This window comes from Arvicanthis niloticus, chromosome 13, assembly GCF_011762505.2.
Source record: "Arvicanthis niloticus isolate mArvNil1 chromosome 13, mArvNil1.pat.X, whole genome shotgun sequence".
Classification (NCBI taxonomy): domain Eukaryota; kingdom Metazoa; phylum Chordata; class Mammalia; order Rodentia; family Muridae; genus Arvicanthis; species Arvicanthis niloticus.
Genome location: NC_047670.1, coordinates 14,869,732 through 14,897,292, shown reverse-complemented (window position 1 = coordinate 14,897,292; position 27,561 = coordinate 14,869,732). Strand labels below are relative to the sequence as shown.

Sequence of the window (27,561 nt, the reverse complement as noted above, 5' to 3'; positions counted from 1 at the left end):
GGCCCTATCCTGGAACATGACTGACTGAGTAATTAACAATGACACCAGGGTTCTCACAGCATACTTTACAAACAAAATCTTATTCTTAACAAAACATGTTCATAAGTCAGTCTATAGTGATTTATTGCAGTTGCATGATAAGAGGAAAAGAGACTATACAAATTAACAACATAAGACATCAATCTAAAACAATTTACGGACATGTTTTAGAAAAAGTTAATACAGGGTAGTTAACAGAAAGCATTTAGTTAAGTTTTCCTTTGTAAAGTTGGTAAAAATGTACTAAGAGTAAGCATCAGGTAATAGTTACCTCTGTGGCCTTGGCTGAGGGCTCCAATCCGGTCATATTTGCTACTATTAACTGATGTAAGAGTTGAACCTGAGCCACACTTAGGAAGAAGTCCAGATTTGTGGTTATGTTCACTTCCAAGGAATGGCCACACACTAAAATCTCCTAAAGAGGGAATGAGGGGAATAGGATTAATAGAAAATTTGAAAATGATAGTCCTCAGATAGTTAATCATTGTTATTGAATGCTTACTACTTTCTAATTCTCTAGGGACTCAAGTACACATACTAATAAGAAAAGCAAGTCACAAGCACAGCTGCGAACAGAGTTCAATGGTGAACTCTCTGCTAGGCTGTGTGCAAATAGGTATCAAGGATCAATAGGAAAGTTTCCCCTTTCAGATACATTTGATTTTATTTTCATACTCTGAACTACTGTTACTGTTTTGTACGTAATTAATGGTGCAATTTTGCAGGTAATCTCTTATATAAAGCCCTACAGCAGAGTGCCAGGACCCCATCAGGAACACCTCCCCTCCAATATTACAGTGGCCTTCAAGGCCAACCTCTCGGATCAGACAGCTGAAAACAGGATACTAAAGGTGGGTAGTTAAAATTAGAAACACCATAGTATAAACATTAGTCAAAGACTACAATACATGATTTATAACAAAGTAAAAGGCTGAAGCAGAAGAGAGCGATCCTAGTTTCTCTTCTCTAACTGTTAGAACCTTGGCAGCATGAGGCAGATGTCTGCCACTTAATGGGAGCTGTTCTTCATAACTATGTCACTTGAACATTTATCATTAGAAACCACTCAGAGGAGGTAAACAAAAGAAAAAACAACCCAGAAGCTTCAGTTAATGAGCACAAATCCTGCCTCATGTGGACAGTGTTCAAATGACTGCAAATGCCTCCCTATTCGGGTCATAAAAGAACAGACTTAAGGAAAGTAGAGCTGGCCCAAATCCACACCAGACAGTTTAGAGCTGCTTTTAGCCATAAAGAACATCATGTCTGGCATGATTATTTTTCTTATAAATTTTTTTCACAAATTTCCTGTATTTATTATATTTATTTCATTTCCCTAGTCATGATGAAAAGGGAGAAGACAATGATTTAGAAGTGTTTTTTTTTTTTTTATTGTCTTCTCATTATAACATGACTTAAAGGAATAAAAATTTCTATAGAAATAATAGTTGTATTAGTGACATATGTCCTATAATTAGAGGATGAGCAGTCCTAATCTAGTGCTGAACAGTATGAAATGTAATGGGTAGACTAGCTTAAAAACAGCGACAAGAGCATGTTCTATTCCCATTCCTCCTGTAATGATCTGCCTGACAGTTTACTGTCTAGAACAGTGTGGAGGTGAACTGGGACACTTCTTCCACACAACTGAGGAAAGTACAAGGCAGCTAGCTGATAGGAGGAAGGCCAGGGAGCTCTAAGCCCCAGTCTGTAGAGCATCCCTTCTCCTGCTTCCTGGCCTGTTCACCTGGAAATGAGGAATCCTTACTAAGGCCTTCAAATCAGTTAAGCTGAGATAGAATTGTATTAGTATTTTGATATGTTTTAATTTTCATTTCTTAACTTTGTGATGGTAAGTTCTTAAAAATACAAGAAAGAAATGTTTCTAGACAAAAAGTTCTTAGTTAAAAGAGATTTTGTGGTTTGGTTTTGTTTGTATGTTTTCTTTTGTTCCTTCTTGTTGTTGGTTATTTACTCCTCTTTTATTTTGTGGTGGTTTTGGTGGTTAAACTCATAGCTTCACACATAGCAGGCAAGTACGCTATGTGGGTGCTACATGGCCAGATCCAATATTTAAATTTATTGAACCAAATATAAACAGGAAGTTAAACAGTTTTCTAATGTGTTCAAGTGTGTGAATCTTGGCTCATTTTCAGTTTGGGTGTATACCTCATAAGGTGTTGTGTTACTAAGAAACCAGCTATAAGACTTACTCCTTACACAACTTTTGGGGTTATAAAGAAACTACATTAGCCTCTTCTCCTAGTCCTCCTCTATCCCATAGGAGATCAGTCTCTTGGTTCTTCCCTGCTGCTTGCCCTTCTTAACCTCTTTCCAGACCACCTCCATTCTTTGGTGACTCCCGCTGTAACACCTGCACAGGGACCCTGAAGCTGCATACCTTGTGGGTATACAGATCCCCAGACCTTCTGCCTTCATCACAGAGGCTTCTTCAAGGAGACAGCAATCAACACAAAACCTCACAACTAGACAACACATAGTGAGTTGAGAAGCTTCTTTGTTTGTTTGTTTGTTTGTTTGTTAGAGAGAGAGAGAGAGAGAACATGAACATGAAGCTGGGTGGACAGAAGAGTCTTGGATGAGTTGGGGAAGAAAAAAAGAATATGATTAAAATATATGAAAAACTTTTAAATAAAAAATTAATTAAAAAAGAAACCAAAGTAGGCCTAACTTTTGCCATACAAATATTATAAAACTCAAGTAAGATTATACAAAAATTATTTTTCAAAAATTTAGAGAAGGAATATAAGCTTTCTATTGTTTTAAATTAATATAAAGTACCATTTTCACTTAACAATGGGTTATAAGCTAATAGATGCATGTTGTGCTAAACATACTCATAACTCAATTAAAAATGCTTATTTAGTAAACATAAATGCTATACACTGACCAGGTAGCCAATGGGAGCTGTGCCTCAGCTTCCTCACCTGTAACACTGAGTTTACTCAGTCACCTGACAGGGTTACTAGTATCAGTAGAAGACTCAGTATTTCTAAGTCCTGCCAGCATCTGTCATTATGAATGAACTACTGTGCTGTAGTGTAGGAGGAAGTACTGAAACTGTAACAGATAGAGAAGAGTCACCCCATTACTCAGACTAAACTGGAGTCTATATTCTTCTGTTCTAACCTCCATATGCAGATTTTCTGGCGAGATTATTTTGGTGAAAATGATGGCAGGTGCTCCAGTTATTCGTACAGAAAAATCTGTCAAGATGGGTGTCAAAATTGCTCTCCTTTCTTGATGACGTTGTATGCTAAAAAGATAAGGCAAACAATTGGTATTCATTAGAAAAATAAAAACAGAAAAGTATTATTCACTTGGTGTTTTTCAAGGATAACTTTACTTGTGTTCAAGTATGTACTATAAACACGCACATCAAAGTCTCATCACTGTTTAAAGAGTGTCTATTTGGTTTTTACAGTCAGTTCCTAGGTTCTGTAAGGTCTCAAAAAACTGCCAGAGTAAAGAACCTTTGAGAAAATCAAATGAATGTACAGAATTTCCTAACAGTATCATCCTGGGTCTTATGTTTTCTGCTTATAACTCTATTTGTTCTTGCAACGTTTCCTATCTCTTTTGTTACTATCAATGATCTTCCTATTTTTGGAATAATTTTAATTTCCTATTTTTAATACATTGCATGTTCCATTTGACAAAGACCATCTTTCCTTGCCCCTTGCCTCCAATGAAGTTCTCCCAAGTCTTCCTATGTATGTTTGGCTTGCTTGGAATTTCCTTTGTAAGATAAGCCTGGCAGTGAGATTGCAGCGATCCTCCTGCCTCTGCCTCTGCCTCTGCCTCCCAAGTACTGGGATTATAGGTGTTAGACATGGCGCTCAGCTCTTCAACTGTTTTTACATTAGGCTCTAAGACTCGTTTCAGTTTATGAATAATAATATGGATATTGAAGCCTTCTTTGTCTATTAAATAGCTTTTGTATGTTAAAGCGAATGCTTTCCCCAAGCAAGCTTGTAAACTGGAAAGCTCCTTCTTAGCCTTATGATAAGAACCAGGAACCAGAACAGAGCTCAGTGACTGGACTGGTCACTCAGTGGAAACACCACCTCCAGAACTTGGCCTGCAGCAAGTCATCTCCTTCATAGCTTCTGGTCTCCTTTAATTCCACTTTATACATTTCTAGCTTTGCTCAGTAATCTGCATGACACCCACAACTGCTAGTAATTTGAAGGAAGTACTGTCTACACACGGCAGAAGGTGAACCTAAACACCACCAATGAGAAACAACTTCTCCTGACACACACATTTCAAGCGACTCTGCAGTTTTAGTTTTCATTTTATGAATAATACATCAGTATGTTTATGTTAGAATAGAAGCCACACCTCTAAATTTCTTTTAAAATTAATTTAATATTCTTTATAAATACAACTTTATTAGTCCCTTATGATAAAACGATAAATTTGAAAGCAGAAAATTGGCATAACTTATACCTCATGTGAAAATGTAGATAAAGTACAAGACTTTCTACATCTTAAAAAAAAAAATAAACTATTCAGGATAGTCTCAAGAGCACTAATGTCTTTTGTTAAATTTCCAGTGGGCACTGCTTTATATGGTATGTGCCAAAAAAGCAAATTGGATCATCTGGTTCTGTGACATATAAGTATTGGATTTCAAGAAAGTCAATTTTAAAGAATTAAGAGATCTGGTAAGTAGAGAGCAACAGGAAGCAGCATTAAAATCTGTGACTACAGAGGAGAAGTTTAGATCCTAAGAGACACCATAATCACAGTCTAATCGCTCAAATTCCATAAAATGACCAATGTGAGAAACACGAAGCGGGATGTGCTCTGGAGGAGTGCTGAAGGAGGTGCATTACCACGGCCTCAAATGGAAGCGATGGCAGCAGACCAAGTGGCTACGAACACTGAAGCACTGTGGGAAAGAAAAGGTACTTGTCCTATCATTTATTTTTTTTTCCTCACTTGTGTCATGAGTTAAATCAGTGACACTACATAGAAAAGCCCAATTACCACAGCAGAAAAAAGGAAATCTCATCAAAACAACAGCCATCTTCTTGCTGTTGTTCTGTGCTATCACTGTCAAACATTTGAAATAATGATAAACTTTTAAAATAACAATTAGAAAATTTTATAAATCAATCACTGTCAAAGATGAATCACAGGAGGGAAAAGAAATGCTGAAGGAACAGTGGTTACCAAGTCCATCAGTATTGCAGCAGGTAATGCACAGTGTTCAAGATTACAAAGGAGCCGGGTGGTGGTGGCGCACGCCTTTAATCCCAGCACTTGGGAGGCAGAGGCAGGCGGATTTCTGAGATTGAGGCCAGCGTGGTCTACAGAGTGAGTTCCAGGACAGCCAGGGCTACACAGAGAAACCCTGTCTCGAAAAAACAACAACAAAAAATTACAAAGGAACCAAAACCCCAACTGTCAGCAGACGTTGGCGACAGCAGGGAACTGACCACCTAGACCTGGGCCCTAAGGCTACAAAAGCATCAGCCCATCTGAAAGAGAAGAACAGGAACTGCCTAGCTTAGCAAGAGCATACTGAACGTGGCAGAGAGCTCCCTAGAAAATGTAAAATAATAGGATTTACCCTCTTTATGTGTGCCTAATTTATATTATCTTGGAAGTCCAGGAATAACCATTTTGAGTTATTTATAAGAACAAAACAAAACAGCTATAGTTAAAAAATGGATTCATATGTGTAATGAAAAGCAGTACCAATACACAAATATCTGGGTTGGGTTTGTTAAGAGTACCAACTGCCATAATACCAAGATTAGAAGATTTCCTACCTGCTGGCTGTGTTCCACTCCAGGGCTGGGTTTTGAGAGTTCCTTTCACTCTCTGTTGGCACTCCTCCTGACACACTGCCTTTCTCTGGTTTGAGTTGGTCCCACTGGGCAGTACCGATATTGATGGACTGCAGGTCTATTTGGTACTGTCTGTCTTCAATTTCTGATCCAGGATCTCGAAGAATTCCTAAGTTTAAGGCTTTCCTGAGAAGGAATGAGAAGCAATGAAAAAGGTAAACATATTCCATGGTTATTTGCTTACTAAGATACTATCATAGTCATGTTCCCCCTAGTTTTACAATCAAGACGAATGATCGACTTAGTTAATAAACTAGGTTAATCGGATGGAGGTCAAAGCTAAGACAAATTTTCCTGAATTGGATTCAACTTCAATTTAAAGACTTTCTCCCAGATGAGGGTTCCAGTAAAATCAGCCACAAAAAAGATACAAATGTTATCAGTCAGGAGGTACTCAGGGGCCTTGAGTGGGGTCCAGCAGGAATGAGCAGCAGAGCCAGGGCCTCAGAGTTGCTACTTCAGATGCGAACACCCTAGTGTGTGGCTAAGAATGAAAATATTAGAATCCTGCAGGATTACAAGTAACGATAGAATCACTTAAAACTCAATCAGATCACATGACAGAAGTGACTGTACATGAAAAGAGAAGAAATGTAAGCAACTTACAGTTAAAGCAGGGCTCAGATGCATAGACAACTGAGGGAAGAGACTGCTGTAAATCCTCAGTGGACTTTCAGGGAGATACTACACAGACTGGGACAGTATGAAAGCATGTTAGGGAGCTGGGATGAGGACTGGAGCCTTGCAGGCCTTGGAGGATGCACTCCCTTAGGGGCTGCTTTGGATCCCATACTTGGTTTTCCCAATAACACAAGAAAAGAAAGCATATTAACTGCTTCTCTATAGGCCTCCTGATAAATCAAAAGAAGCAGATACCTCCAGCCAAGGGAAGAGAGGAACACTAGTCTGATCCAATCTAGAGATTAAAACATTATATGACATTGTATCATTCCATAAGACTTAATTCAACAGGGCCTGTCAATCACCTAGCCAGGAGCCCACACCCAAGAAAGGCTGACTCTCCTGCAGATAATGCTAGGAGATGGGAGGAAAGGGTACCCTCCTAATAAGATAATGCACTCATCCTCCCAGAAGCCCTGCTCTCACCATGGCTAAGGCAGTTCCTTCTTGGCAGCAGATCTAAACCTGTCCACTTTTCTGAGTTGAGAAATGTATAATTTTTCCTTCCTTTTGTATACTACTCAAAAGCCCAAGCATGCTTTCCACTTCTGCCACGTACCATCTTGTGAACCCCATTGCTAAACATGGCAGCTTTCTCTGCTCCCAACTGAAAACCTGTAAATTTTTCTTTCTATCTTTGTCATTTCCCTCCACACAGTAGCTGCTGGGACCACAGTTGGCCTACCTTGTTTTTCTTTCAAACTCTAGGAGCTCCCTTCTGAGTTCATCTTTAAATTCTTTTGTTAAGGAGCCTAAGATCCCAGAAAGTGAACCTGATTTTCCTGGTAACAAATTAATCAGAATAAGTATAAGCAATTCATATATTCTACTTATAAAACCATGAGGTTTAGGACAGTCCAGTTGCAGCCTTGCCCGTGAGACACAGCTGAAGTTCTAACAACAGGATGTTAAAAGTCAGCTAATGGAAAAGCAGGTACTAGACAAACCTCGTTCAAAAAACCCTGGTAGAAGTACTTAGTCATTATAGTACATAGATTTAACTCCACTTCAATAGTTACTCTTTAGTGTCAAACCTCTCTCTCTCTCTCTCTCTCTCTCTCTCTCTCTCTCTCTCTCTCTCTTTCTCCCCCCCCTCCCTCCCTCCCTCCTTCCCTCTCTCTCTGTCAGTAATACAATACACAGGAGGAAAGAAAATATAAAATTTGAAACATCAGATGATTATATTTGATGATATATTTATGGGACATGATATCTGACAACTAGAAAACATGTTTCTCAAGTACAAAGAAAAATTTATAAAAACTGTTTCCCTCCTGGCATTAAGCTCACTTCAACACATTTCAATCAATTAACATCATACAGACTGTAGTCTGTGAGCACAATAAAATTACCCTCAATGCTTTACTGAAGAGAACTTTATTTTATAATTTAGAAATTTAAAAGACATTTCTAAGTTAGTTATTTCTTAGACAAAAATTTAATAAAGAAACAATTCCAATCTTACGCACAGAAGGCACTGGACAGGGTGGAGATGGCACTTCAGGAAAATAAATTGTTTAACTCACGAGAGTCGGTGAGGAATCCAGGGCCAGAACTCACAACTACACATAAGAAAGCAAGAGAAACTCTAGGAGCAGAGGATACAAGAGTAGGAACTAGTGAAATAATAAGAAATGATCAACAAGTCCAAACAACAGATGAACATCTAGCAAAAGGGAAAAATAAAAGAATAAAAAGTAAGATATCTGCCATAAAAAGGCAACATGACTATGATGCTGAGCACAGTAAACACAAAGGTGGAAGCTAAGCCAGTTTAGAGAGTCAGGAGCCTCCAACTTCTGTACAAAAAACAAAACAAAACAAAACAAAACTCTCTCCTGGCTATTTCTCTCCCGAGAAGGCATTTCTTATTCTGTTCCTGATAGCTTTAGATAAAGGCTATCCTCTTATCGCTCCCCTAAACATAACATTGATTTTCCTCATGAGTTCTGGGTTGTGAAAATGGCCCATTTTAATGTCCTGAGCACACAAATCAGTAGCATAGGGCGGTGAGTGGGAGAGCAGCCAAGTCTTCCTAGTGTTAGGACTGTCAGATCCATATTGTCTTCTACAAATCCCTCAGAGCTAGTGGGGGATGTAGAAGCAATGAAAAAACAGAGAAAAGACTGAGCACAGAATTCAACTTGAAACACATACAAGGGCCACCTACCATAGACATGGGTAGTCCAGGGAAGAGAAAGAAAGTATTTACGTAACTTCCAAACAGCCCTGTCTCCTCATACAAATGAAGAAATGTCTCACACAAGTGAAAAAAAGCCCAAAGATGTGGCAAGAGATCCAGAAACCATAAGAAGACTCCAAACACCTACTGTGGAGAAGAGGCAGGAAAGAAGGAAGGCCAGAGTTCCACCACCCCTCAGTAGGTAAAGTTTAAAGGATCCAAGCAAGGCATAGCTGTGGAAAACGGAGCTGCATGGCCTAAAAGATGGGCTTACTGTGAAAAAATGGACATTTAACCCTTGCCTAGTAGAATACAGAAGTGACAGGGTGACAGAGTTAACCAGAGAAAGCCCAAGTTTGTGTTACTTATGTTAGAGAACACAGACATCTATCCATCCATACATACGCGCATGTGTGCAGAGGTTGATACACCATAACATGTGAGGTATAAACTGTGAACAGACGTGCAGTGACCAGAGCTCAGCCACAGAGAGCAGGCATTAAGACTGGAGAATCAAAACCAACCAACCAACCAATACAACAGAGAAATGTTGTGGATAGCCCTGGCCTTGTATTTTGATACTAATTCCCCTTTCCTGTGAAGGGCTGCAGAGAAGATGTGAGTCACACAGGTGAATTCTAGTGAGTTTTCTGCCCATCTTAGTTTGTAAAATAAAGGCTGGAGCCAGTGACTGGGCAGAGGAAGGGGAGGTGGAGATATATAGGCTGGTGGAAGAGAGCAGAGGGGAGGACGACAACTGGAGAGAGAAGAGGGAGAAGAGAGAGAAGACTCGATGACTGAGAAGCAGGAGGGAGAAGGACAGACGCAGGGTCTGGAAAACCCTCAAGTTATAAGGGTCTCATAGCTGGGGAACAGAGTAGTGTAGGGGTATCTGTCCAATCTAGGCTTACAGAATGTATTCATGATTACTGAGTTATGTTTTCATTGACCGGTCATATTTGGGTTGGAGATTTAAATATCACCCACTACAGAGAAAGACACTGATCCTTAATGAATTCAAACCACATTTTTATTAGCCTAAAACCCTTGTAATAGTATGGTGGTTAGCATATAATACATTTCTGCTTTCCAGGCAAAGAAAAAGTTTATCATGCAAAATTTAGGTCAACTAAAAATATATGTGTATCTTTGCCAAAGAGTTTCTTTAATAATTTCTGAGGAACTAAAATATCAAAATCAGGACACATAAATGTATTTCCAATTTGCTTTCTTAAGTAAAAATTGCACATTTATATTAGAAAGTACAAAAGTATGATACCTAGTCATTAATGTTGGTATTTTAAGGGACTAATTAATATAACAACTGAGTTTGGTTTGATTTTTCTGTAGTAAATTAGATACACGTTTCAGACTTATTAAATACAAGTCAACTTTCCCCTCAATACACCATGTCAACAACTGATTTTCATTTTTTTACAAAGAATATAAACTACAAGTAAATCAGTAAAAACTAGAATGTTTAAAATTAATTAATTAATTAATCTGCTCTAAGACTATGATGTAAGTATGTTACAATAAAAAGCCTCACAATATTGTTTCCTTTCCCTACATGTTTGCTGTTGAGAAAGAAACCAAATCTTCCTGCCTCAACTTCATATGCTTCTAAAACATTCTATGAACTTTGCTCTGTCCCTATTGCCGCCTTTGAAACCAAGTGATTGGACCAGGAAAGACGAAGAAGCACGGTTCTCATAACTTCCTTATTCTTCACACAAAAGGCTGCTTTATAAGCTCCCACGTAGGAGTTGTAATTGTAATTGCTTTGGCCTTCCAAAACTCTCCTCCCACACCATTTAAACTATTCAGCAGGTGGTGTGGGAGGATAAACTCAAGTCTGCAATAGTTGGTCAATAATGTAATCATAAGGAACCAAAGATGACTTTAAGTGTATAACAGGAAACATGGCTTTAATGTTTTCCTTTTTAAATTGATTTAGTCTGGGACAGGCCTTTTGTATGTTTACACAAGGAGCAGCTCATGTTGAACCATTTACTGCTCATTGCTGAATAGGCATATCTTGGGAATTCAATGTAAAGAAGCAAAATTCATTCACTTATAGCTCAATTGAGATCTACAAAATGCTAAACAAGGTAGAAAATAGGAACGTAAAACCAAGTACAACTTTCATGTCTTGAATAAATTAAATTTCTACACAGTTATCACAAAGTCTCTAGGAAAGACAGTGATTTGGAGAGTAAGTAAGGCAGGAGATACAATGGCTGACTGTCAGACTGGGTTTTCAGATGAGTCGTTCAGAGCAAGACTGTCTTCAGCTGCAGAAGAACTGCTGAGAAGACTGGGGAAAATGTTAGACTCCCAAATGGGCAGTGTCTGATCCAGGAGGACTCAGCTAGGCTTCAAGAATACCACTCCCCCTTCTCTCCTCCCTTTCCCTGATGTAAGCATTTTAAATCATGACAGGGTCTGTAAATATGGAGTCTTTAAAATAATTTATTGTTACAAGTTAACTTGCTAACTAGATTATATATTGAGAAAAAGCCTAGTGTTGGCATTTGTAAAGGCAAATTACAGCCTAATTAACTGGACTGCAAGTATCCCAGGTGTTCCAAATTGCAATTCAACATTTTAATAAAGACAATTTCCTTCCTATCTTACTATATTCATTTTATTAACATGTTTCTCTGTATCATTTATTTTGTTCTCTTTAATTATATACTTTCATTCCATATTGATTCTACTAGCAAACACTAAAGTATTTGTAACGATAAATGCATATTACGTAAAATCAATGGTGAAGTAACACGAGCACCTGCTGCTGCTGCCGCCTTCACCTGCGTCTAGGGAGATTAGCATCCAGAGGGTCCCGGCAGCCTCTGCTGCACCATGCTGATACTGTAAGGATGAGACTTGTGAAACAACGCCACACCTTGACTAGAATTCAATCTCCTTTTGCCTGTGTTCTGTATGTAACACTACTAGAAACAACATTTACAATGTTGAACATTTTACTGAAGTAAATTTGTGTTATACAGTTGGTTGAAAACTATAAAGTTTCAAGTTAAACTAGACAGTAGCGCCAACGATACAGACTAGAACTGATTTAAATAAAAAAATATTGGAAAAAAAGCCCCACTTAGATTTGGCATTCAACAACCCAACTCCTTTAAAAATAAAATTGTGTTAATTTGTAATCTATAAGGATTTTGATTTCCACAAATATCACAAAATTAGTCATGAAGAGCAGGAAGCATAATATTGTCAAATTTATAAACATTATTCATTAAGCTGTTTATTAAAAACTTCAATGAAACAGTGAGGGAGAATGCAGAGACGAGGGAAAGTATTTCCCCTTAACATTATTATCTCATTTCCAGCCTCACAAGAATGGCAAGCAGTTTTGGGATTATTTCCAGTCTGAGCGCTGAGAAGGACATTTGAACGATCAGGGTATAACAGATACCAGTGTAGTGTACTGGTTGAGCTGAGGCTGTGAAGGCCTTTCTGTCAGAGTGGGTAGATGAATGAAGAGCATTTTAAAAATCAGGTTCACACCAATGTTAAAGGATCAGAATGGGAAGCACATTCGAGGTGTTTTAGATTCTTGGTGGTAAGCTGTGCAGGCTTAAGTTGCAGCCTGAATATTCTTTTACAGTATTATGATAACACAACAACCAAATTCAGATAGTATATGGGATACATAAATTAATGCACAGGAAACAATATAACACATCTAGCAATTCTTGCTGAATACAAATTTGGAATACCATTATCATTGTTATAATAGTTGAATATTTTGAAATAATTGCTTAATCTGACTAAAGGATAGTGATATAACTGGGGAAAGAATTCTAATCCTAACCCTAACCCCAAGTGAAAAATCATTGACAAACTAAAAATTAGAGTATTTTGTATATAACAATGAAAATATCAATAAATATAAAATAAAGCCATAAAACCATCTTAATCTGATCTATCCAAAAGATTTGGAACAGTTATAAATTATCAGTATCACTCTTAAAGCTCTCAGATAATTTTCAATTTACACAGACATATTAAAAGACAAGACTATAATACATACACAGTTAAGACCCTAATATTGAATAACTAAACACCTACTTGACATTTTAAGTTAATAAGTGGGATATACATCATTCTTAATGAAGGCTGAAGAGAATTTACTCACATGAACATTATGACATTAAATCAGTGTCTACAATTGAATATTAATAGTGTTTAAGTCAGTGTAATTATGTATAATTTATTATTTTTCCTATTTATGCCCCCAAATAAGCCACCCTAAGTCCAAGGCAGTTTATCATTTAATGTTCTTAAATATGTTATCTAAATATAAGGAAGGATATAATTATCACACTGTTTTATTAAAGGCATGGCTACAGTGTGGATAAGCTTGACTTGCCAGTGGTGGTATAGTTTTGGAAGGTTATAGAACTTTAGGGTGGTTGGGGTCTAGCTGGAGAAAGTGGGTCACTGGTGTGGGTTTATAGCCAGGTTCTATTCCCTGCTCTCTGTTGTGAGGCTTGCAGAGGTGTGAACTAATAGCCTCAGACTCCTGCCACCACACCTGGAGTTCTTCCTGACACCCATGTTTTGCTTGCTGGTCTGCAGGCAGTTTGGGCAAAGAGTTTCATGATTCCTCCACTTAGAGCCAATTCTTATAGGCAATGATGGGCTTATATGGCCCCAAACCATAAATCCAAACATATGTTTCTTGCCCTAAGCTGCTTTTTCTCAGGTATTTTCTAACAGTAATAAAAGCAGCAATTAATATACACTGTCAGTATTCCATTTTGAACTTTATATATATTCATAGAAGACTATGGGGAAAATGCCTATTTAAATACAAGGTTTAGAAGGTAAACCAAGGAGGCCTGAGAGCATGTGAAAGTTTCTAGCAGAGTATGAACTGGCAGTCTCAACACAGAATCATTTCTTTCAGCCACTAAGATCACAGTCACTAAGAAAATTACTCAATTATAAAACATAAATATTTTACTGAAGATGAGAGTTGGTTATGTAACATAAATCTATCCTTAATTACAACAATGCTGCTAGGTATGTTATGAACCTATACATTAAAGATGTCTGAACTTTAATAACCTGGACCACACCAGGGTCACAATTGGTAGCAGAACACTGATCATCATATAAAAGCCACCAAACACATGAAAGGAATTACAGTACATCACACATCAAACATTATAGCCTGGTGCTTCCTTCCTCTAATCCTACTGGCAGGAAATGTCTACATAGCCTTTGAGGTGACCAGACACATTTAAAAGAAGTCTCTTGTTAAAAAAAGCTCCTGGATGCTGCAGTTCTCACCAGAAGGGAGAGCACCTTCTGCTAAGGACCACTGTACTACACCTCCAGTCATCTGGATGCTGCAGTTCTCACCAGAAGGGAGAGCATCTTCCGCTGCGGACCACTGTACTACACCTCCCGCCACTGCACAGCCCTGGAGCCATACCGAGAAGGTACTGTAATTGAACGATGCCATTTATTCTCCAAAGACTTAACATATAGAAGGAATTATGAAAATCGTGTTTCCATATTGTTTGTAACAGGCAAATTCATCCAAAATTGAAAAGATTCAACAATTTTACTTTAGATTAATAGAATTAGCTTTTTACCTGAGCCTGAATTATATATACCTTTAGTACAAGAATACATTTCAGAAAATATCTTTCTCACATGGCAATTCTTGAACCTGGGCAGTATACAAATGATTCTGGTATACTGTCAGGTTTTTGTTTGTTTTTAAAGAATACTATATTTCTGAGGATGTATTTTCTAATAAAATAATTGAAGTTAGACAAGATAAAAATCCAGATAAAAGCAAAAATTTACAGACTAATGTGATACAAACTAGGAAAGCATATATATATATATATATATATATATATATATATTATGTTCAATTTTTCTTATTTCAAAATTTAAGTATGTTTATAATATAACTTGAAACCGTTTACCAGAATGAAAGCAAATTAAAGGATTATCTCTTTGAACATTTCATTAATGTCTCTCCTGCCACGAAGCTGAACAAAGGTCCATTCTATAACTGTGTACATTTGTTTAGTTTTCCTAGATTCGGGAAAAATCCAAGTTCTGTGGTACAATACCTCAGTTTTATCAGGTGTTCATTAAAATCACCTGAAAATACTGAGGTTCTGTTTCACTGAACATAAGCTTCACGGATTCTATTCATAACTCAGTGACTGCAGTTGTACTCAACGCAAAGATGTGCTGTCCACAGTGTATCTGGTAAGATGACATAGGAGAGGAGCTTCTTTCACTTTTGTGTCAGTTCATCAAACCCATACCTGGATGACAGACAATTCAATGAAAGGAAAACCAGTCCCAGAATTCAAAGCATTATTTCCTGTAGAAGAACTCTGTGCTCTGTGATCTCTAAATGCCAAATACATATGTATATGAAAGTTTTTACTAAATGATCGAAGCCTTAAATAACATGGATAGAAACGGTTGCAATGTTAAAGTTATACCCACAGTTATTAAGGTTTACTGACATGTTAGAAGATTTGGATGAAAATAGCACAAAGGATGAGTATCTATTACTTGATAATAAAGTATGAGGAATTTATGTTAAAATTATGCCTTTATGTTGCTCAAAATTATTGACCTATATTTTTTGTTTATTGTACTGCTTTGGTTCAGAATCTGTGACAATAAAATTTATAGGTGGTAAATACAGGTTAAGAAAAAAGCATTCACAAATTAGAAACTGAAATTACCATTTAGTTTTCTTGAAAGTTACCAATGATCATAAAGATCAGATTAGTGTTAATCTTCGACATATCGGCTACTATGGGCAGAAGTGAAGACTGCAGGGGCCTGGGGAGTATGTATTAATGCGGTTCAAGCATTAATTAAATACTAATTGTTCAAGCAATTAGTATTTCTCCTGTGGGAACTATCACTTCAAGAATGAAACATGGGCAAATAAGAAAATACTTCTATGGCCATTTTTACCTACTTTGACAATCAGGGCTGTACGTTTGTCAACATGAACTACTTTTTTGGTATTTTGCTCGGATCAAAGTTCAGGGTTAGAAATTACAGGACAAAAGCATACCAGATTAAAGAATGGATTCAATAAAGAGGATACACAGCTTCTAAACAAGGGAGAAGCCTTTCTTAGTGCATAAAAACTATAGTGTTTAATCTAGGACACTAATGTCAGTGCACACAGTAATAAAGAAAGAAAAGTGTGCATGGGAAGGAAGCTGTCCTTCACACTGACCCTGCAGAGGACAACTGTTCCTTGCTGGGGCATGAGAAGTACAAGGATGCTTTCTAAGGCAACATGTCACCTCACTGCTGCTTATCAGACACTTATATGTGACATATACAGGTAATTTACTGTGCATATGTAGTGAATATGCGTATGATCCTTGCTTCTTAATTTTCATTCTAATTCGCTTCTCTCTGGTAGAGATATGGTTCTGGTTGGAAGTGGACACTAGTCAACACAGGCTAAAACTATAAATAATGGCCCATACAGTGGCTCACATTTGCAAGTTCACTATCCATCCTTTCATCCATAGACACATAGAGGAAACAAACATACAGGATACTCTTTAATTATCACATTCAATTATTTTATATCAGGCATTTAAGAAAACAGAAAACTATTTTACCATTTTTCTGTCTTGCCTATCCGTAGCCATGGTACACAAGCATTATATGCCAAATATTGTGGATATTTAAAGGTTTTAAATTATTTTAAGGTCTATTTAACCTGTTCTTAATTCCAGTGTGCTGTGATAGGTGTGTGAGTGGATGAAAGTGGAGGTCAGAAGATGACTTTGGCCAGTTCATTATCTTTACTATGTGGGTCCCAGGAATTGAACTCAGATTTTCAGGACCAGTGACAAGCTTTTTAATTGCTGAACCATCTTGCTGATCCTTCAGGTGTATTTTTCAAGGTATATTATGTTTACTTTGTTATATTTAAGCCCATAGAAGGTTATATTTATATGTTAAATTGGCAAGAAAACATTAGTGCCTTAATGGAAGATTCAAACCAGGGCTTGATGTATCCCATACCCAGTGCACTTTATATAACCCAAGAGTGTTTCAAAGAACTGTAAGGTAGTCTTTTTTTTTTTTTTTTTTTTTCAAATTCAGAGACTCATGATAAGACCTGCACATCCTAATATTCTGTAGCCTTTTTCCAATGTAAATTAAGAGCAAAGTAAGAGAACTCAATAAAAGGGTAAAACATATTTTAAAAATGGTCTACAATTTATGACAGTACAACTTAAGAGTCATTTTGAGATGGTTACTGAGGAAGCTTTTGGCAGCAAAGAGACGCAAATTCATGGAAATTTATATCCTGCTACAGGAAGCCACAAAAGAATAGTTACTTTAGTTAGAGCCAAATATCAAGCCCTCAATTGGATCAGCGGAAGATCAGGACAAGGATGAAAACTCCACCCACAGTATTTTCACACAGAGCTTTGGGGCAAGTCACTCTAAATCCCCACTATTCTGAGTCAGTCTGACCTGTAACCAACAGCAGAGCATGCACTGTAGGGCTAGGGTGTAACAGCACTAGATAATGACACACACCCTGACAAAGACCAACACAGTCATCAGTCTGAGAACATCTGTATATTTGGAGAACTAGAATGAATCTAGAGACTGAGAGGAGGAGGAAGGACACATTTGAGGAGGATTTATATAATTTAATCTGAATACTGTGTCTGGAACTACAGCTCTATTACAGCAGACCATGAGGTAAGTTTTAGCAAACTACAAAAAGAAATAATGCCATAATGTGAGCATTACGACCTCAGAACAGAAACACTAACATTAATGGGATAGTTAACCTGTGACTCATATACCCTTCCTGATTCAAATGGCAACACAGAATACTACAGTAATTCCAACTACCAAGTGATGTAGACATTCCTAAGGACAGACCCCCACAAGATCTAAACTAGACCTCCCACTGAAGGAGACAACTCATGTTTGCTTTTACATTTTATCATGTAAATAATGATTTCAAGTTTGAGAAGTCTAATTAAAAATGTTTAAAGAACATTAAGGGAGTTTGCAAAAATGCTGAATATCTAGGTGTTTAAAAACAAAAATCAGTATTAAAATAATCTTTGGATCTATGTGTATAAAATATTGGTCTTAAAACAGAATTTGTTTTCTGAATATGATATGAGGAGATCCACAATACATTAATAAGTAAACACAAATACATCTGGAAAACACCATGTAGACACTATTAATAGTGTTTTTAAGACACTATTAAGACTACAGAGAGACACATACATACAAAATACATATGTATTTTGACTTAATAAACCATCTAGATAGCTGCCTTCTTGCAAAAGCCATGCCCACTTGAGGGCAGGCTCTACTGACTTTCTCTTACACGTTGTTCTACTCTCACTGCTCATGTTGAAATCTATATTAGAAGTTTTTCTCAATAAAATCCAATAGTATCTCATGTAAAAAAGAAATCCCAGCTTGACTTGCCATATTCGTTTGTGGCTACTATGTGGATTGGTAGACCTTAGTGTGCACCTTAGTGTGGCTTTGTTTTTTAACAAATGTACAAATCAATTTTTCATGGCTCGCTTTTCCCATTAGTGACCCATGGGTGTTTGGGGGCTCTCCCAGATGCCAATTTATCACTATAGCCCATGTGATTTCATCAATGTCCTTCAGGTGACCTTTTGAGGATAACTGATTTTCCTGCTTCAAACAAAGTACAGATCAAGCCATGTTATGATGCTTATCACAACTCCATGTCTTCCTGTGGCAGAACAATGTTCAGTCACATGGAATGCCACATTTTGGTTTTTTGTTCATTATTGTGATATCTTTAGGTTGTTTTCACTCTTAAAAAATTAAAACTATTAACTAATTTCACTATAAACATTTGTATGGACATATATGTACATAGGAGTAGAATTGGTGGACCATATGATAACTATGTTTAATCTTAATAAAAACTGCCCAGGACTTTTACATACATACCCATTTTACATTCTAACCAGAAATGTATATTCTTGTAATATTATAAATATATGTAAGTATGTTTATGTATATATTTATATAGCTATATATGCATACATGTATATTTACATATGTATTCATGTATATTTATGCCCAATTTCTGACACATAACTTTTAAAACTTTCTATATCTCTAAAGTAGTATGAGTGTATGTGAAAGCTAGTGAGGGGAAGAGGGCTATATCTTCTGAAAGACCAAGGCAAAATCGTGATGGGTATTTTCATTTAGTCTCTAGGGAATAAAGGGCTGAAGGCTGCCAATGAGCAAGACTGTAAATAATCTTGTTTATGTAATAGCTATTCCCAAAGGATGTGGATAAGCTTCTGCTTTTATTTGTTCTAAATGTAAACATCAGGAACTGTGAATTCTCACACTTTTTAAAGACTGGCTTTGCTACCTAAATCAAGGACATTTTCATGACCCCAGAATAAATACTTTCGTAGTTAATACAACTCCCATTTTTCCCCTCATCCATACCATGAGAAGTAGTAATCTACTTTTGTTGTGTATCTTTGTGTTCTGATGCTTTTATATATTCAGGAATCATACAATATGAAATGAATCTTCACAGCCTTGTCCACTGATATTTATGGTTAATATATTCATAAAAAATAAACACAGCCCTATAACAGAGGGTCTTCTGCTTGTGTCTGTATTGTTATTCTACACAATTACTTCATTCCTATGTGGCTTCTACTTCTGCCTTTTGTTCTCTGATGTTGGTGACACAGCATAGAAATGAGATCCTGAGATGCTTTGGATGAGCTCTTGGGTTAACCTTGTTAGTTTAGTTACATGAAAAGACTTAGAATGTGAGCGATCCAGGAAAACTGTTCTGTCTAGCATGCCTGTGGACTCCAGAATTCTATGGTGTTTGACACTCTGGCACATAGTGCAAGTCTTGTCTATGCTGGACTTCAAAGTTACCATACATGCTTTGAATTCAATTTCTCCTGAGCCAGGAGAGCAGAAGCAGGCAGCAGAAAAGTACTGCGAAGAATACTGACATTAAAGAGAATGCTGTGAAAGTCCAGTAAGAAAACTACAAACAAGCACTGAGAGAAAGCAAACCTGAGGGAACATCTCATTGAATACAAGCAATGAGGCTGTAATCCCTGCAAGGTTTGAAATTGGAAAGGAGAGGGCAAAGGGGAGGGAAGGATGTCTTATGGTTTACTTCACTAATGGTACAAACTTTATAATACACAGTTTTTTCCATCAAAAGTTAAAAAAAAAGCCTTAAAGATGATGCATTCCTAAAGTATAGGAGATAAGTGTGTGGAAGGACTTCTAAGTGTTGGAAAATATAAAGTCCTTTCTAATCCTCTTCCTCCTCCCTAACACATGGTTAGAAATGGAGGCCTGGGCCTCAGTCTTACTGAAAATCACTCTACAACTATGATATATTCCAAAAGCTCTGAAAGCTCTAATTTTAACTCACTGTTGGATAAACAACAATTATTTTAATAGTTTCCACTTTTAATTTTTAAAATCCCAAAGATGGGTTAGATGATTCACAAAACCTCACCGAACTCCTTGATATCCTTGGGTTTTTATGTAAACTTAACTAAATAAAAGATGAGATAAATACTATATAAAATATAAATAAAATACTATATATTTTATATATATAAAATACTATATAAACTATATAAAATATCAATATAAGGACAAGAGCAGTTTGTAAGTCAGAGCTAATTGGAAAACTCTATAAATAACATTACTATATCCATTCAAAGATGGCCTGTTTGAAACTAGATCATGGGTATGGTGGCCACACCAATGATCTTAGTGCTTGGGAGACAGTGATGTTGCAGCAGCAGTATTAAGATTTTGGGGTCAACTTGAACTATATAGTGAAACCAGGTCTTAAAATGAAGAGTAAAGTAAAAACTTTGTGTCTTCTAGGTGGTGAATATAATAGCTGAATTCGAACCTTTTCAAAGCTATGACATCTACTGGAGAACTGTAAGCACTGAAGTTTTGAAAAGACTGTGACATCTGAAATTCAGACCAGCAAGCGGGGCATGACTTGTTCAACTCTACTTCTAGGACTTTTCTCACTCGGCATTATTTGCAGTTGTTCTTTACGCCTGGCAGCAGTTGTGACTTCAGTACAAGTTACATATTATTTTTACCATGCTCATTACATACATTCAGCAGTAGTGTCATCTGCATACGCTTGGTGTGGTTTGCAAACACTTGGTGACAAAATCCAGAGCCAGGCATTTTCACAGAAAGTGTTTACTGTGAAATTTCTCCTTAGAAGTTTGCTTTTCTTTACAGCTTTGATCCATATGACATCCACAAGCATACACTTCAAATAATGGCTTAGGCCTAAATTAAGAAAATGTTTCACTTTGATACAACAGACTCCAGTAGGATGTGGTAGTTCTAGAAAGGACCTCATTTCTTATGTGATTAGAGATTTGGTCAAATATAAAGGCTGCTAAAATTTTCCATGCTCTTTCTTCAGTTCATGATGCTTTAGGACTTACATTCTGCTATTTATCAACACCTCACAGGACTACTTGATTTGTCTGAATGAATTTAAAAACCCACACCTGAGGAAAATCAGAAAAGTCTGAACTATCAACAGATCCCCAGTAAAAAGTATTTCTAGAGGTCACACCAAACAAGTTTATTGATCATTGTACTTCTCTGCAGGACAAAACTGTTGCAAGATGGAACATAAGAAAATCAACTTACTGGTAAATATCTTTCCTGAGGACAGATCTGCCAAGTGGATTATCAGCCTGGGGAGCCATTGCAACAGAGCCAACCTTCAAAACCATCGTGTCTTCCTTTGTTGCCTGACTCACTGTAACAAAGGGAAGAGACATAAGTACATGTGGATCTGAGATGTGTAATGAGAGATTGGTGGAAATAGGATGCCAATACCTTAAAAGTCCAATAGATGAGAAAAAGAACAATAAAATGTTTCATTCAAAATAAAAAATTTGATGATTTTGTACGTCTATTTCCTTCCAATATAATTTAGTGATTTTCTGTTTACTGCAGTTAAAATCACAATGAAAAAATAATTATCTCACCCTAATATAATGTTGTTTTTATTAAGTATATGTACTTAACACTAAAACCATATAATGATCTAATTCCATAAAATACTACTGGATTGTTCCTGAAATTATTTTTAGTTCTGAAATTTTAGCACTAAAAACATACAGAATATCAACAATGCAGGCAAAAAATTCCCCATTTTTAAAATTTTTATGTGTGATGATAATTAATTATATCACAATTACACAGTGCACTGCACTTTTAGCTACTAAATGTCAGAAAATCTAAAAGAAATGGGTGGCTTCAATGTTGAAGATAGAAAAGGCCAAATGATTTACTATGAGAAAACATCTTAGCTTGTCATCAGAGGTGCCTGGAAAAGGGCTTGGGGAACAGGTTTCACTTTTTGATGAAGCAGACAGGTAAAAATATTAAAAACCAAAGCAATGAGATATGTTAAATGGACACCTGAGTTCTAATTCTTCTCACTGTACTGAATAAGAATTTATGTAACCTCATGTTTTTATAAAGTTCACACTTTCTTCTGTAACTCACAGCTATTATTAGGAAAAGATTGGGCCTTTTTTGATGGCACTGTGCAGCAAATTCAAAGACTTTTAACAATAAATCAACTATAAGAACTGTTTACCTATTATTAACCATTAATACATAATATACAACTTTCCTCGCTGTAAGTATTTTAAAACCTGTAAGTGAATTGAAGCTCAGGGCGAGGGTACTGCCTCTTCTTGGGAGGCACTCCCAAGGGCACTGAGGAGGGTGGTGGTGAGACTATGAGTACAAAGTTTTAGAAAGAAAAGAAACTCCTGCTTTTCTCAAGGAGCCCTTAGGATCTGCCACAAACAAAACAGAGTAGGGCTGGGTGTAAGGCCTCAGAACATCCTACGAAGGCTCAATTCGTGTTTCCCAAACTGTGCTGCCCAAAGAATGCAAATGCTAGATTATTTCCAGCTGCTTCAGCAGCACACTTGGTATGGTCTGACTTTGATTAGCCCCCCAAAAAGAAAGTTAGAATTGAGAAAATGAAAAAGCAAGAATAAAGCTTGTCGGCAAGGGTTGGAGGATGAATGTGACAGGAGGGGGTGAAAGGAGGGTGGGCAGCAAATGGCAGAAATGGAGATGAACTATCATAATAAATATTAGCATGTGGACATCCTAGTAAACACAAAAATTTAAAAAGCCCATTGCAAAAAAGATCAAACAAAACTACATCTCATGCAGCTGGGCTATTTTCAAATGAAGGCGGTCTGGCTTGATTATAGGTCCTTATACTATGACCAGTGTTTACATTTCAGAGATCTCGCATTATATGCCAAGCTTAATAGTTCCATGTGAGTAAAGCCTCTGATTAAGCAGAAGGCATCAATTAAATCAATAAATAGTAAGCCCAGAGAATAGACTATACCACTGAAGTACAATTAGTGGACTTGCTAACTGTCCTTCTAGGCTGCAGAAACTACCTGCCATATAAAGTCTCAACTGCAATAGACACGCCACAGTAAATGAGGTGCATATGGAAGAAAAATGACATGCTTGCGTTACACACAGAGCCAGACCCAAGAACAGAACCCTGCTAGAGTCAAGCATGCTTTCAGTAAGCTACACTATGAAGTCAAAGTAAAATACATATATAAATACTTGCTGACAAGCATTCATAAATTAGATTAAAATTTTATTACAGAAAATATTGAATTTATCAAAATTGTATTCATATACAAGCAAGAATAATGAAACTGTGAACTTACATAAGGAAATGCCTTGAGTGATTTCTTCAGGTACTTTATAGCTAGGGAGGTAGTAGCTTTAAAGCCTACCTTCTGGCTTACTTAACCTGCTTTTAATTGTTGAGCCACATGAGGGCATGTTTGCTTTTAAAGCATTTTAAACATGAAAATCAATACCTTCCTTCTTCGCCTTAGCTGTTTCAAGTGAGCCTCATGAGGAACCACTCACCCCAGGAGAAGCATACTATCTCCAAAACACAGCTTTCTATGATAAAATAAAAACTAAGGATGGAAGCGAAACACCTATGGACTTAGAATCTGTGAAAGAAGCAAATAGCACTTAGACTGAAACTAGTCTGCAAGATTAACTACCTAAATAAAATGCTAGAATGTTAAAAATAATCTTATTACAGAACAAAGGTGTAACTCAAAGTGAAAACACACTTTTTGCTCACCAATACTGTAAGAATCATTCAGTACATCAATTAGATAGACTGTGAAGGCAAGTGAGCAAACAGAAAATACAAGTCGGAGGACTGCATTAAGGCAAAGGCACATGTGAGGCAGTAATGCTAGCACACGCACACATGTGCACACATGTAAGCACACACACACTCGAACATGTAACAGAGTATAACTGTATCCTTGGCTGGCTGAAAACTTACTATACAGATCAGTATGGCCTTGAACTTGTGGCAATCCTATTGCACCTGCTATGGAGTTCTGTGATTACAGGCACAGCCCACGAGCATGGATGGACGTATGTTTTTTTAAAAGTACCAGTTTACACTAGTTCACTTAGAAAAATTAACTTGTTGATACTGTTTTGTACTCTTGGTACAGTTTTAAACTCAGTAAGTTGATAATGAAATAAACCCATGGAGCTTTTAAAAGCTGTATTTGTAATTAATAATAACTTATATTGTGTGAAATGGATTATCTAAAAATATTAACTTTTAGGCTAGAAGTTCATCCCAGAGATATTTTGTTCATGAGGTCAGAGGCTTCATGCTCAGCACTAGGAAGAAAAACAGCAGCAGCAGCAGCAGCAGGAGGAGGAGGAAGAAGAGGAGGAAGAGGAAGAAGAGGAAGAGGAAGAGGAGGAAGATGAGGAAGAGGAAAAGAAGAACTCCCCCAAAAGTAGTACAAGATATGAGAAAAGAATCACTTTACAGCCAACTAACATGCTAAAGGGAATTAATTACAAGGAAACAGAGTCCTTTGTAAACCCAGGTCTCGGCGACAGAAAAGCTGTGGCGTGGGCAGGTTCCTCCATCACTGTCTTTGGCTGCTCCTATCTCGCTCTCTGAACATGCTACCTGTGTTCATTTTCTCCCTCATCTCAACTACTCATCTCCAATATCGTTTTCTGCTTAGGTTTCAATGAAATTTGGCTTTACCATATACATTCAACTGAAATCAAATATGTATGGAATAGAGAACATAAGACACATTCAACAAAGAATCTTTGTGACACAAAAGAACTTATTAAGATGAGTTATTTAAATTAAATAAGAGTACTGACTCAGTAGATAAGGGTGCTTGCTGCCAATTCTAATACTTTGAATTTGCTCCTTTGTACTCAGGAGGATAAATGACTCCCCCAAATTGTCCTCTGACCTCTACATGCCCAGGTGACATTCTCTCATCCCTTCATAAATTACATATTCAGTTAAAAAGTTCATAAAGAAGGATGGCTAGCTAATCTATGTGGTATTTCATGACAGTCATCTCTACCATGGTTATAAGAAAATGATAACCTAACTTGTAAATCTGGCCGTTAGGGAAAGAATTATCCTCTGTAAAAATTTAAGTTCTTTAAACTACCATAAGTTTATTGTAAATTATTTATTTATTATTCATTAAACAGTCATCTAACTAAAGAGAGTAAGTAGACAGTAGCATAAAGGTCATTATATCTGCAAGAGATGTGCAGCTCTTCCCCGTGTGGTGAGCAGGTGGACACACATCACTGTTCAGAAGGGTCAACTGTTCTTTAGGATTCCTGTGCTGTATGAGCTACGTGAGCAGAGAAAAGCAACTGTCTAGCTCTGCTAGAAGTACAAATACTTCTTAATTATGGAAATGAAAAAGATTATCATTTAAATAAACCTTAGTAAGTGGTAATATTCACATAGACTATCTTCTGTTAATTCAGATCATCTGTGTAGGTAGACAGAACAGGAACACAGCACAGGAAAAATCACAACTCGTCCTCTTCTGCAGCTCAGAATGGCACAAGGGTAAAGGCGGCTGCACACGCATTTGTAAGATGTGAGGCATACAGAGTTCTGATCTCATAGAAAGGGCACAACTTCCTCATGGGAAGAATTCTATTATATAAGATAAATATAAATAGGAATCTGCTGCTATACGTCCTGTCTCCTAGACAAGCCATATTGCTCTGTTGACAAGTTTTCTTCCTGTCCTCCATCATAGGCATTTATATCAGAATTTTTATGAATTTCATTATCATGAACATTATTATTTTGATTTTCTATATAAAATTTTACATATCTTGGATAGCAATTGAGTATAGCATTAGAATTCCAGATAGAAAGCAAAATGCTACAGGATAAAAACAATCTGTTTTCTCATTCTTTGAAATTAATAGACAGGGAGTACCTCCTGTAAAAAGCCATAGTGTAATAAGTCTTCATTCACATATTAGTAAGAGAAAGTTATTTAATCCAATCCCCTACCCACCCATCTCCAAGCTTCAAAAATAGAAAAAGAAAAAGAAAAAAACCCCAGAAAACTATACCTGCAACAGTTGACTGTGTTTCTTCTGTTTGGGGAACAAAAATTCTGATCACACTTGTATTGATATAAATCAAAGGCAAGTTGCGTGAAGTCAGTGTATGGGTCCTCATGGGCTGACCAGAAGATTTTCTTTTCTCTCTTTGGGTCTTGGGAAGTTTAGTGTGAAATATGCTTGCAATTGCATTAAGTAAAGGAAAGCATAGAACAATATCAAATGCTTGTGCAGAAAGAAGAATTTCATGAAGAAAATGAGGTGAGCCATCCATTAAACCTTCAGATAACTTATGAAAACTTCTTCGCTCATTTCTTGAGGTTAACTTGTGGCGGACATTTTTTGTTACAGCTTTTGTGTATGTCAGAGAAAGGAATCCATGCTGCTGGTGAGCACCGTCTACAAGTTTTGTAGTTGTCTGTTCCAGAAAATGAAAGCAGAAGACACATTTCATTTTTTTTTAAAGGAGACAGTATTTGTGTGTTTGTGTGTCTGCGTGTGTGTCTGTGTGTGTGTGTGTGTGAGAGAGAGAGACAGAGAGAGAGAGAGAGAGAGAGAGAGAGAGAGAGAGAGAGAGAGAGAGAGAGAGGAGACAGACTAGAATTTTGACCTTCTCATATTGGTCATCCTATACTTCTTAATAAATACGGGAGTGTTTTTCCCCTAATCAATTAGTGTTACATAAAATCCTATTTTACATATCACTTAACATAAAATTAGACTAGACATTATCTATATCATTTCCAACACCTCTTTCCAATACCTAACAGGAGAAAAGGAAAAGAAAAAGAACACATTAGATAAACAGGACAAAGGAACCAGTAAGCCACGTTGTCTCCAGGTCTGTGACCCATCTCCTCAGGGCCCACTTCTCTCTACTTTCTCAGGCTTACACCTATAACCAACAACAGATCAGAGGGGAAAACTATGTAATTCAGATATTACTGCTGAGTTTTTACTTTTTCCTGTTGCTTGTTTGCTTTGGTGTGTGTGTGTATGTGTGTGTGTATATGTGTGTGTATGTGTGTGTGTGTGTTTGTGTATTCAACTGAGGGTCTTAACACATGCTATGTACATACTCCTGAGCTCAATTGTCTGCTAGACTTTTAAACTGGACTTTATAATGAAGGAGGGTAAGAAAAACTCTGTATGCATTTTTAAAGTGAATTACCTGACCATTGGGAAAACATAGAA

The 27,561-nt window shown here is 36.9% G+C and overlaps 1 protein-coding gene across 5 annotated transcripts in view; it reads right to left on the bottom strand.

Annotated features, from left to right (window-relative positions):
* Vps13b (vacuolar protein sorting 13 homolog B) overlaps window positions 1-27,561 on the bottom strand; it is a 567,993-nt gene that overhangs the window by 214,516 nt on the left and 325,916 nt on the right. For all 5 annotated transcript variants that reach the window (XM_076911259.1, XM_034516325.2, XM_076911256.1 and 2 more), the window contains 5 exons: window positions 26,377-26,785; window positions 21,556-21,667; window positions 5,844-6,047; window positions 3,190-3,316; window positions 311-454 (listed from right to left, as the gene is read on the bottom strand). In XM_076911259.1, the coding sequence (XP_076767374.1) occupies window positions 311-454; window positions 3,190-3,316; window positions 5,844-6,047; window positions 21,556-21,667; window positions 26,377-26,785 (996 nt within the window). The remainder of the gene's footprint in view (window positions 1-310; window positions 455-3,189; window positions 3,317-5,843; window positions 6,048-21,555; window positions 21,668-26,376; window positions 26,786-27,561) is intronic.